Below are 12,691 nucleotides of genomic sequence, written 5' to 3' on the forward strand. Positions count from 1 at the left end.
ATAAACTATTGTCCTTTTCCATCCCATTCCTTTACCACCCCTCTCACCATTTCCATTACCACCACCTTTGTCAAAGTGTCACCATCAGCTCTCCTTGACTGTGATTCTCTTTTACAAGGGCTTTTCAAGATTAATTTGTAAACCTCAACTCTAGCATCCCATCAGCTGAGATCTCTGCATAATAGCCTATGATCTAATTTCAAGATGAAAGTTATGGAGGTTTTTTTGTAGTTTTTATTTTTTGTTTTTTTGTCTTTTTAGGGCCAAACCAGTGGCACGTGGAAGCTCCCAGGCTACGGGTCGAAACCAGAGATACACCTGCTGGCCTATGCCACAGCCACAGTAATGCCACATCCAAGCTGCAACCTGCACTGCACCTCATGGCAACACTGTATCCTTAACCCACAGATCGAGGCAAGGGATCAAACCTGAGTCCTCTTGGTTACTAGTTGAGTTTGTTACTGCTGAGCCACGATGGGAACTCCCAGATGAAAGATTTTTAAATCCTTTCTGTAGTGACTTCTCTAAACTGCCCAGATAATAATATTTTAGTGACTCAGAAGTAGTGAGTTTTGTCATTGACATTCTGCATTCAATTAAGTAAGCAAAATCAGTTGAAAAGAATGTAAAATCCTAAAATAGAATACTGGAAAACCTTTCATTTTCATTTTCATTTTTCTTGGTTTGATCTTTATTTCAAAAAGGCATCTGAACTGTCTTTAAGAACTACTCTTCAAAAAAAAAAAAAGCTACTTTTAGGATGTATCTAGGTAGGTAGAAGTTGCATGTTAATCCATGTGATTCTGAGCATTTTCCCTCTGAAGCTAACCCCTTAGGAAGAATTTTTAAGGAAAACTCTGAATATTTTCAACCCCTCCCATAAACACTCTGTTAACTTTTTGTTAATCTAGTTTCTTGCAAAATTTTTAAAGAGATTTGTTAAGTATTTTCAAACAGTTTGCCTGCCTTCAGATCAGAGAGAAGACAGGTGCTTATTGGATAAAGTATCCTAACTTTTCAGTCTGGCATTCATGGTCATGACCATCTGAGAGCATGAATGCAGGCAAGTGCCTGGGATGGTAGCAGGAATGGATCAAGTTTACCTTTTCAACTCAGCCTCAATGTTTTAATTTCATCTCATGTCATCTTTAAAGAGATACATCTATGCTGTGGTGGTGTTTGCAAAATTGGGGTTTGGGAGTCCCATTTTGGCTCAGCAGTAGCAAATCCAACCAGTATCCATAAGGATGCAGGTTCGATCCCTGGCCTTATTCAGTGAGTCAAGGATCCAGCATTGCCGCCAGCTGTGGTGTAGGTTGCAAATGTGGCTTGGATCCCATGTTGCTATGGCATAGGGCGGCAGCTACAACTTTAATTAGACGCCTAGCCTGGGAACTTCCATATGCCACAAGTGCAGCTCTAAAAAGCAAAAAAAAAAAAGTTGTCTTTGGTAAATGACAAGAGTGCTGTATTTGTTATAATTGCAAGGGATCAAGAGTGGGGCTGTTGACAGGGCTTGGCTCATAAAAGTCGATCAAAGCCTTTTTGCTTAATAAAAAAAAGCTCAATGTTATTTTTAGTTATTATTACCCATCAGTTCCATTTCATCCACCTTTCCCTACACACCAGAAAGCCCACTCAATTTCTTTAAATGAGCTTCCTCTTACTTCTTCTAGGCAAACCAGAGCCACTGGTGTTCCACATTCCTCAGTCCTTCTTTGATGCCCTGCAACAGAGAATATCCATAGGAAGTGCAAAAAAACGGCTTCCCAACTCCACCACAGGTATGGGATTTTCCTTAGGAATAGGTGTCTTAACCTTTGAGGACTATGTTTGGAAAAAATTGCTTGAAAGTTTTCAGATTAGGACTTCTGGTTACATGCTCAGAGCATGAAGCCTTAGCCTATCACCTCTTAGAATAATGATCACACTCTTCAGGAGTTCCCTGGTGGCTCAGCAGGTTAAGGATCCTGACACTGCTATGGCTCAGGTAGCTGCAGTGGCATGAGTTTGTTTCCCGGCCTGGGGACCTCTCAGGCTGAAAATTCGGCCCCCCCAAAATAAAAAGATCACACTCTTCAAAGGCCTCATGCTTATTCCATTGAGTTGATGGAAAGACTCAGAAAGCACAAACTTGGTGAAAGAACCACAATGAAGTACAGTGACGGTGCCCACCAAGAAGCTGGGTGTTTTCTAGAGATCAATCAGTTTCAACAAAAGCATTGCAGGCTCCATCTGTCGTTTGGGCTGGCTTCTTGGAAGCATAATATATCGAAAACTAAAACTTGTTTTTCTTATCCCCCCTCCCCTTTTTTTTCCCTTTTGGCTGTGCCCATGGCATATAACAGTTCCTGGGCCAGGGATCAAACCCTTGCCACAAGCAGTGACCCAAGCCACAGCAGTGACAATGCCAGCTCCTTAACCAGCTGAGCCATGAGTACTCTCATGATTTCCGATTTCCAATGAAATTTTTTTGATGAAGGAAGATTTTATTTTTAGAGCAATTCTCAGGATTGGAACACTTTATAATTACATTATCTGGTACATATTTCTTGGTTTTATATAACATCTTTCTACTGGCGATCTCAAGATACTTATTAGGTAATATAAGGAAATAGGAGAGAAAAGGAGAAAGAGAAGATCGTTCAGGGGAAAATAGCCCAAGAGTAACCACAGCTAGAAATAGAAGCTGTTTCTTCAGTGAATTGTTATTTGATGATATAAAAGAGACTGAGGTTCAGTTCTGTCTTTGAATAAATTGTGCAAGCTGTGGATGACCTTGTTTAGGGCCATAAAAATCTCTTTCTTTTTTTTTTTTTTTTTGGTCTTTTTGCCTTTTCTAGGGCCGCACCCACGGCATATGGAGGTTCCCAGGCTAGGGGTCTAATTGGAGCTGTAGCCACCAGCCTATGCCAGAGCCACAGCAACTCAGGATCCAAGCCACGTCTGCGACCTATACCAGAGCTCACGGCAATGCCAGATCCCCAACCCACTGAGCAATGCCAGGGATCGAACCTGCAACTTCATGGTTCCTAGTCGGATTCATTAGCCACTGAGCCACAATGGGAACTCCAAAAATCTCTCTTTATACCTTAACTATTTGACTTTTGAGGCAGCGTTGATTCTTTCTTCCAGTTTAAACTCTAGGCCTAATACATTAATTTTAACCCATTCCTTAGATAGTTTTAGGCCCGTTAATGGAACCGTTTTATAATTTGGAGACAGGGCAGTAGGTGGGTAACCATGAGAGTAAGCTTAAACTCCACATAATTATTTTAAGGACTGTGATTTGACCTCTGACATACCTAAACTTGTAAGCGGTTGTTTTATAATGGAGTCCTTTGTGTGTAGTCTTACCAAACAAAGAAATAAATCTCCAAGGTGCCAAAAATTAGTATCTCAAGCATCAGAAATAGTACATTAGCAGAAATCCTGATCATTTGATTCATCACATTGCTGCCAAAACCCTGTTATAGATTTGCTTCTAGAATTCCTTTTTTAGAGGGCTGAGATTCTTTAAGGCAGGAAAATCACTGCACTGAACTCTCTAGAAACTGGATAATGAAAACATTGAAAGAGTATGTTGTGTTTTGGTAGTCTGATTTTGTCCTCTTTTTATCTTAAAGCTTTTGTGCGCAAAGACGCCTTGCCACTGGGAACCTTTTCTAAATATACCTGGCATATCACAAATATCCTGCAAGTTAAACAAATCTTAGATACTCCAGAGGTAAGAGTTTATTTCTACAGTAGTGGGAGGACAGAGAGGGGAAGAGAGGGAAGCAAGTGCGGGAATCATGTTTACAACAGCTCCCTGAGTTCTGGACAGCAAATTCCTTTTTTTCATACTAAGATTATTCAGAAAGGTTCATGGCTTTATGGTTCCAGCTCTGATTGTAATAGGTATTCCCTGTAGCTTCAGGATGTATCTTAAATTGAAGCCTCCTTTTTCTGATGCCTTTGGGATCAGAAAACAGGGATGCTTTTTCTTATAAATTAAATAATGATCCTTTACTAGCTATGGTGAGCCCCAGATTAACTAGCAGACAGCTAGAAAGTATTTATATGATTTAAGATTATGTACTATTTGTGAAGTCAGTGGGTCCGGCACAATTAAATATTAATTTCCAAATTGCAATTTAGTTCTCACTAGAGAAATCATTCTTAAATATTTTGTGTTCTTTTTCTTAGGGACAATATTAGACATTTTAAAACTTTTTTTCAAGCAGATCCAGAAGATTTGAGGTTTTTCCTTTCCTAGAGTAATGGAATATTGTGGAAAATTGAACATAATTTAATACATTAAGATTAGCTTGATTGCAAGACACTATTATGTTCAGAAAAAGAATAAATTATTTGGTAGCTGTAGAACTTACATGTGAACCCTGGAAAAGGTTCACTAATTAGCACTAAAGACACCTGAGGAACCTCTTGTCTTTTTTTTTTTTTTTTTTTTTTTTTTTGCTTTTCAGGGCTGCATTTGCAGCTTATGGAGGTTCCCAGGCTAGGGGGGGTCCAATTGGAGCTATAGCTGCCAGCCTACATCATAGCCACAGCAGCTCAGGATCTGAGCCGCATCTGCGACCTACACTACAGCTCATGGCAACACCAGATCCTTAACCCACTGAGCAAGGCCAGGGATCAAACCCACAACCTCACGGTTCCTAGTTGGATTCATTTCCGCTGCACCTTGATGGGAACTCCTTGAGGAACTTCTCTAAATGCAGAATGTTACAGACAGGCTTCTAGCCTGAAACAAGTCATGTTCAGGAAAACACTGAAGCAGCCCAGAGCAGAGTCATGTGAGGGAAGAGAGTTAATAATTATTATTGAGTTTCTGTTGCATGTTAACTTACCTACATCACCCCATCAGTCTCACAACCACACATTGGTATTAACTGTATTTTGCAGATGAGAAACAGTCTATGAGGTGCTCACTCTGCTGTTTAGTGGCAAAGACAAAATTCAGTTCAAGCTCTGTCTGGCTCAGTCCCAAGGATGGTGTGAAGCACACAGGATGTGAGGTCAGCTGCAGGTGCTATTGATAGAGTTCTTAGGAGAAGAATGCTGCTAGCAGAGGAGTAGGGGAAGGAAGAAAACTGATTTCAGAGCAGGTCTGTGCCAGTAGCAGTTATGTAGCCAGAACGTATTAGGGTTCTGCTCAGTATGGTTTGGCCAGGGTTCAAGTTAAAGTTATAGAGAAAATGGAGGCTAATGTGAGAAAAAGAATGTGTGTATATATATGTGTATATATATATATATGTATATATATGTGTATGTGTGTATATATGTATATATGTATGTATATACATGTATGTATATATGTGTATGTATATATGTGTGTATGTATATACATGTATGTATATATATGTATGTGTATGTATATATATATATATATATATATGACTGGGTCACTTTGCTGTACAGCACAAATTGACAGAATGTTGTAAATCAACTATAATAGAAAAAATAAAAATCTTTTTTTAAAAAAACTAAGTTACAGAGAAAAAAAGAAAAGCCATGAACGAGATATAGGAGAAAAGGCAGATTTGTCGATAAAATTTACAGAAAAACATTAGACATTTTCGCTAATTTATGTGTATTTAATAGGAAAGGATGAATAAAATCTATTCTTGTCCAAATGTTTGTCTATTTTGAAAGTTTTTCTGTTCTCATCTTTCTTGGTATTGTCTCCATATCCAGATGCCCTTGGAAATCACCCGGAGTTTTATCCAGAACCGGGATGGGACTTATGAGCTGTTTAAATGCCCTAAAGTAGAAGTAGAGAGCATAGCAGAAACCTATGGCCGTATAGAAAAGCAACCAGTGCTGCGACCCTTGGAACTAAAAACTTTTCTCAAAGTTGGTGAGTGAATTTAGTGGTTTCAATAGCACATTTTCCTTTAAGGGTCAACTGTGTGTGTTACACTGTCCTAGACTTTGGGTCTTGACCTTAAACAAAAAAGACTCATATATTTTGTAAAAGCAGTCATGTGATAAGGTGTTTTTTTGTTTCATTTGAGCCAATGCTTTTAAAACAATCATAGAGCATGAAGGAGAAAAATAAAAACTACCTGTAATCCCACCCACCGTAGATGATGTCACCATTAAGATTTTGGTGTTTCCTGGAGTTCCCATCGTGGTTCTGTGGAAATGAATCTGACTAGTATCCATGAGGACTCAGGTTCGATCCCTGGCCTCACTCAGTGGGTTAAAGGATCTGGCGTTGCTGTGAGCTGTGGTGTAAGTCAGACTTGGCTCGGATCCTGCATTGCTGTGGCTGTGGCATAGGCTGGCAGCTCTAAATCCCATTCTGCCCCTAGCCTGGGAACCTTCACATGCCGCAAGCGTGGCCCTCAAAAGACCAAAAAAAAAAAAGATTTGGTGTATCCTCTTTCAGACTTTTTTTTTTTTTTGCTTTTTAGGGCTGCACTTACTGCATGTGGAGGTTCCCAGGCTAGGGGGTCTAATCAAAGGTACAGCTGCCAGCCTACACCACAGCAATGCCAGATCCGAGCTGCATCTTTGACCTACACCACAGCTCATGGCAACACCAGATTCTTTTTTTTTTTTTTTTTTTTTGTCTTTTTGCTATTTCTTGGGCCGCTGCTGCGGCATATGGAGATTCCCAGGCTAGGGGTCCAATCTGAGCTGTAGCCACCAACCTACGCCAGAGCCACAGCAACGTGGGATCCGAGCCGCGTCTGCAACCTACACCACAGCTCACAGCAACGCCGGATTGTTAACCCACTGAGCAAGGGCAGGGACCGAACCCGCAACCTCATGGTTCCTAGTCGGATTCATTAACCACTGCGCCACGACGGGAACTCCAACACCAGATTCTTAACCCACTGAGAAAGGTCAGGAATTGAACCTGAAACCTCATGCTTCCTAGTCGGATTTGTTTCTGCTGCGCCACAACGGGAACTCCCAGACTTTTTTTCTGTGCATGAAAAGTTTCCAGGGAGTTCCTGTTGTGGCTCAGAGGAAATGAAACCAACTAGTATCCATGAAGATTTGAGTTTGATCCCTGGCCTCACTTAGTGGGTTAAGGATCTGGTGTTGCCATGAGCTGTGGCATAGATTGCAGACGCGGCTTGGTTCTGGCATTGCTGTGGCTGTGTTGTAGGCCGGCAGCTGCAGCTCTGATTTGACCCCTCGCCTGGGAACTTCCATATGCTGCAGGTACAGCCATAAAAAGTAAAAAGAAAAATCATGGGAGTTCCCGGTGTGGCCCAGTGGAAATGAATCTGACTAGGAACCATGAGGTTGTGGGTTCGATCCCTGGCCTTGCTCAGTGAGTTAAGAATCCAGCATTGCCATGAGCTGTGGTGTAGGTCACAGACTTGGCTCAGATCTGGAGTTGCTGTGGCTGTGGTGTATGCCAGCGGCTACAGCTCCGATTCAGCTGCTAGCCTGGGAACCTCCATATGCTGCAGACGTGGCCCTAAAAAAAAAAAAAAAAGAATTATACAGTCTTTATCCTTTTGTGACTGGCTTATTTCACTTAGCATAATGTCTTCAAGGTTCATCCATGTTGTAGCATATGTCAAATCTTCTTTGCTTTCTAATGCTGAAAAATATTTCATTATATGTACATTATATATACATTTTGTTTATCATCTCTCAATTAGTTTTGGATCACTTCTACCATTTGGTTGTTGTGAATACAACATTTTTAAATAGACGCATACAATTCATTCATTAAGTTATTTCACTGTGGGAGTTCCCATTGTGGCTCAGTAGGTTAAGATTCCAATTAGTATCCATGAGCATATGGGTTCAATCCCTGGCCTTACTCAGTGGGTTAAGGATCTGGTGTTGCTAAAAGCTACGGCACAGGTCGCAGATGTGGCTCGGATCTGATATTGCTGTGCCTCTGGCGTAGGCCGGTGGCTGTGGCTTCAATTCGACCCCCGGCCTGGGAACTTCCATGTGCTGAGGGTGCAGCCCTAAAAGGGAAAAAAAAGTTATTTCACTCTAATCAGTCCTGAGTTAAGTTGTTTCAAACTTTTAGCTGGTATAAACAATGCTTCCTTTTAGAAATAACTTCCTCTTGCAGTTCCCTGGTGGCAGCAGTGGGTTAAAGATCCAGTGTTGTCGCTACTGTTGTTTGGGTTATTGCTGTGGTGCAAGTTCAGTCCCTGGCCCAGAAACTTCTCCATGCCTCCAGTGAAGCCAAAAAAAAGGAGTGATTTAAGTGAGCCTAGACTCTTGTATCTTCCCATACATAGAAAAGTGCTAAATTCCTTAGCTTGTGATATCTGGTTTTCTTAATTTATTTATTTTTGTCTTTTTAGGCCCCTACCTGTGACATATGGAAGTTCCCAGGCTAGGGGTTGAATCAGAGCTGCAGCTGCTGGCTGACACCACAGCCACAGCAACACAGGATCTGAGCTGCCTCTGTGATCTCACCATAGCTTATGGCAATGCTGGATCCTTAACCCACTGAGTGAGGCCAGGGGTCGAACCTGCATCTTCATCGATACTAGTTGGCCTTGTAACCCACAGACCCACAACAGAAAATCCCTGGAATTCTATTTTTTTTTTTTTTTTTTTGTCTTTTTGCTATTTCTTTGGGCCACTCCTGCCACATATGGAGGTTCCCAGGCTAGGGGTCTAATTGAAGCTGTAGCCGCCGGCCTACGCCAGAGCCACAGCAACTCGGGATCCGAGCCGCATCTGCAACCTACACCACAGCTCACGGCAACGCTGGATCATTAACCCACTGAGCAAGGGCAGGGACCGAACCCGCAACCTCATGGTTCCTAGTCGGATTCATTAACCACTGCGCCACGACGGAAACTCCAGAATTCTATTTTTTAATCCAAAATTTATGTTCATTTTTATAATTTTTTATATTATTATTATTTTTTTTTTTGGTCTTTTGTCCTTTTAGGGTCACACCCACGGCATATGGAGGTTCCCAGGCTAGGGGTCTAATTGGAGCTGTTGCTGCTAGACTATGCCAGAGCCACAGCAACACCAGATCCAAGCCACATCTGCGACCTACACCACAGCTCACGCAACACCGGATCCTTAACCCATTGAGCAAGGCCAGGGATGGAACCTGCAACCTCATGGTTCCTAGTCAGATTTGTTTCCGCTGCGCCATGAAGGGAACTCCTATAATTTTTTATATAGAAGATTATCAAATAACTTTTAAAATCTAAATCTACAGTTATATTCTTCATCAGAATTTTGTCTTTTTTTCAAAAAACTGGCTCTTGTATTTCTCAGTTGTTTTATTTACTTTTATAAAAAAAAATTGTTATGGCTGCACTTTTGAAATATAGAAGTTCTCAGACCAGGGATTGAATCCAAGCAACAAACACCTCAGCTGTAGCAGTGCTGGATCCTTTAACCCACTGCACTGGGCTGGGATCAAACCTGTGCCTCCCCGCCAACCCAAGCCACTGTGGTCAGTTTCTTAACCCACTGCACTATAGAGGGAACTCCTTTTTTTTCTTTTTATGGAATATCTTTCTTTTCTTTTTTTTTGGACCACACCCACTGCATGTGGAAATTCCCAGGTCAAGGACTGAATCCATGCCACAATGGTGACCTGGACCACTGCAGTGACAACGTGGATATTTAACCTGCTGCACCACAAGACAATTCCCCATATTCCCCATTTTAAAATCTGCTAGTATTTCATATTTTTTCAAAAGCATCCTTTAGCCTGAGTTTTTTATGTTTAAATCTTTGATTTTCTGGACTTTATTTTGATGTAAGTTATAAGGAAAGATTCTGCCACCTTTTATTTTCTTCCAGATAACTATGTAGTTGATGCACACCATTTATTTTAAGAAACGTTTACTTGTATTTCTTTTTTTTGGCTGCACCCGTGGCATGCAGAACTTCCTGGGCCAGAGATTGAACCTGTGCCACTGCAGTGACAACACCAGGTCCTTAACCCACTGAACCACCAGGGAACTCTGTACTTCTTTTAATAATGGAAAATGCTGCCTTTATCTTAAATTCCCTGTTTTTTGTATGTCCATTTTAGATGTTTCTCTTCTGTTCTTTTAATTTGTTTAGACCTATGCTAGTCCCAGACTCTTTTGGTTATTACGGGTTTGTAATATGTTTTAGAACCATGTGGATTTTAATTCTGTTTTCTAGTTTCCTTGAATCTTGACTTTTTCCTGCTAGTCTCTCTTTTAAACTCATCCAGTTTTCTTTTCTCTCAGTCTGGGCTCTATTTATGATTCTTTTGGCCCTATTTTTGTAAAGGCTGGGTCTTATTTTGAGGATGCTAGATAGTTCCCTGCAATTTTCTTTTGTAGAGATACAGTAGTGATCACTTTTCCCTCCCCTTGATTCTTGTTATTTCCCCACTATTTTTTTTTCATGTAGTTTTAGTGTTTTTGGGTTTTTTTTAAGCTTTTTCCTTTCCTTTTAAAACTCCTGAACAGGGAGTTCCCATTGTGGGCTCAGTGGTAATAAACTCGAGTAGGATCCATGAAGATGTGGATTCGATCCCTGGCCTCACTTAGTGGGTAGGGATCTGGTGTTGCCGTGAGCTGTGGTGTAGTTTGCAGAAATGACTTGGATTCTGAATTGCTGTGGCTGTGGTGTAGGCTGGCAGCTATAGCTCCAATTGGACCCCTAGCCTGGAAACTTCCATATGTTATGGGTGTGGCCCTAAAAAGCAAAAAAAAAAAAAAAAAAAAAATTCTTGAACAGAATAAGACCTGTCCAGACTCAAATTTGTTTTGGAGTGGTACTACCCAATCCTACTCAATCTTTTCTTTTTTGTCTTTTTTATCTTCTTAGGGCCGCACCCACAGCATATGGAGGTTTCCAGGCTAGGGGTTGAATCAGAACTATAGCCACCAGCCTACACCACAGCCACAGCAACATTGTATTCGAGCTGCATCTGCTACCTACACCACAGCTCATGGCAACGCCAGATCCTTAACCCACTGAGCAAGGCCAGGGAGCGAACCCAGGGATTGAACCTGCATCCTCATGGATACTAGTTGGGTTTGTTAACCACTGAGCCATGACTCTCAGTCTTTTTTTTTCCTTAAGGCAACACTTCCCCAGATCAAAAGGAGCCAACACCTTTCATCATTGAGTGGATCCCAGATATTCTTCCCCAATCCAAGATTGGCGAGCTTCGGATCAAGTTTGAGTACGGTCACCACCGGAATGGCCATGTGGCAGAATACCAAGACCAGCGGCCCCCCCTGGACCAGCCCTTGGAGCTTGCACCTCTGACCACCATTACTTTCCCTTGAGGCAAAACAAAAGAGGCTTTTGCTGCTAAATTTGCACATCCCAACCCTTTGACAACTTTAAATACTAGTCAGGCACTTAGATGGCCTTGTTCCTTAATGAACCACTCTTAGCTAAGACGCAGTTTCTCAACACAATCAATTGGATACTGTTGAAGAAAAACTCTTTTTGTAAATAGCCCTTTTGGTGCTGCTGTGTATAGTCTTCATTCTAAATTGGGTGGTATTTCTGGCTAGAGTTTTTAAGGGAACAAAAAGAAAACCAGCCTACCATCTTCTTTAAAGGACCCACTTTTAGAGTTTGTTTCAACCTTTTCCTAATTCTCTAAGGTTATTAGCAGCACTCTGCCCTACACCAACAGTGTTGAAATGTTAATAATACCTTGGTTATGGCAGAATGTTATTAAGGACCATCCTGTCAGAGTTCCAGTTATGCCATTTTATTCTGTTCTCAAATAAAGCACAGTGTCACTAGTTTTTCCAAATTATATCTCATATTGGCCTAATTATAAAATCATAAACATTTTGAGAAATTTAGGTGATAGTGAAATAGGAAAAAGAGGTCCAGGGAATATTGACATTACAGACTAATTCTCGTAGGAGTTCCCTGGTGGCTCAGCAGATTACAGATCTGGTGTTCTCACTGCCTTGACTTGGGTCGCTGCTATGGTGTGGATTCAGCTCCTGGCCTGGGAACCTCTGCGTGTTGAAGCTGTAGCCAAAGTCAAAACAAAACAAACAAATGCTTGTAGTGGCTTGTTCACTATGTAAATATATATGTGTATATATATATATATATATACACACATATATATATATATTTTTTTTTTGTATTTTGTCTTTTTAGGGCCACACCCACAGCATATGGAGGTTCCCAGGCTAGGGGTCAAATCGAAACTACAGCTGCCAGCCTATGCCACAGCCACAGCAGATAGGATCCAAGCCGCATCTGTGACCTACCCCACGCTCATGGCAATGCCAGATCCTTAACCCACTGAGTGAGGCCAGGGATTGAACCCACAACCTCATGGTTCCTAGTCAGACTCTTTTCTGCTGCACCACAACAGGAACTCCTGTTCACTTTATTTTCTTCTTTCCTCTCCAAAAAGTTAAACAGTTGGTAAAATTTAGTTCCTTCTTTTGAATTCACTGATTACAGACTGGAAATATGGAAAGACCCAGAATGGAAGCCTGTCTTCAAGAAGGAAAGAATAAACATTTCCTATCTGCCTACTACATGCCAGGCATTTTCTTTTCTTTTTTGCTTTTTAAGGCTGCAACTGTGGCATATGGAAGTTCCCAGGCTAGGGGTCAAATCCAAGCTACAGCTACTGGACTATGCCATAGCCACAGCAATGCCAGATCCAAGCCGCATCTGCAAACTACAACACAGCTCATGGCAACGCCAGATCCTTAACCCACTGAGCAAGGCCAGGGATCCAACCTCTGTT

At 41.4% G+C, this 12,691-nt stretch overlaps 1 protein-coding gene across 4 annotated transcripts in view; it reads left to right on the plus strand.

Annotated features, from left to right (window-relative positions):
- The window catches only part of C3H2orf42 (chromosome 3 open reading frame, human C2orf42), a 30,920-nt gene extending 18,444 nt beyond the window's left edge, over positions 1–12,476 (plus strand). For 3 of the 4 annotated variants that reach the window (XM_021085640.1, XM_021085639.1, XM_021085641.1), the window contains exons 7-10: positions 1,677–1,784; positions 3,627–3,727; positions 5,701–5,863; positions 11,035–12,476. In XM_021085640.1, coding sequence (XP_020941299.1) covers positions 1,677–1,784; positions 3,627–3,727; positions 5,701–5,863; positions 11,035–11,243 — 581 coding nt within the window. In that variant the 3' untranslated portion in view covers positions 11,244–12,476. 4 annotated transcript variants of the gene reach the window in all.

This window comes from Sus scrofa, chromosome 3 (genome assembly GCF_000003025.6).
Source record: "Sus scrofa isolate TJ Tabasco breed Duroc chromosome 3, Sscrofa11.1, whole genome shotgun sequence".
Classification (NCBI taxonomy): Eukaryota; Metazoa; Chordata; class Mammalia; order Artiodactyla; family Suidae; genus Sus; species Sus scrofa.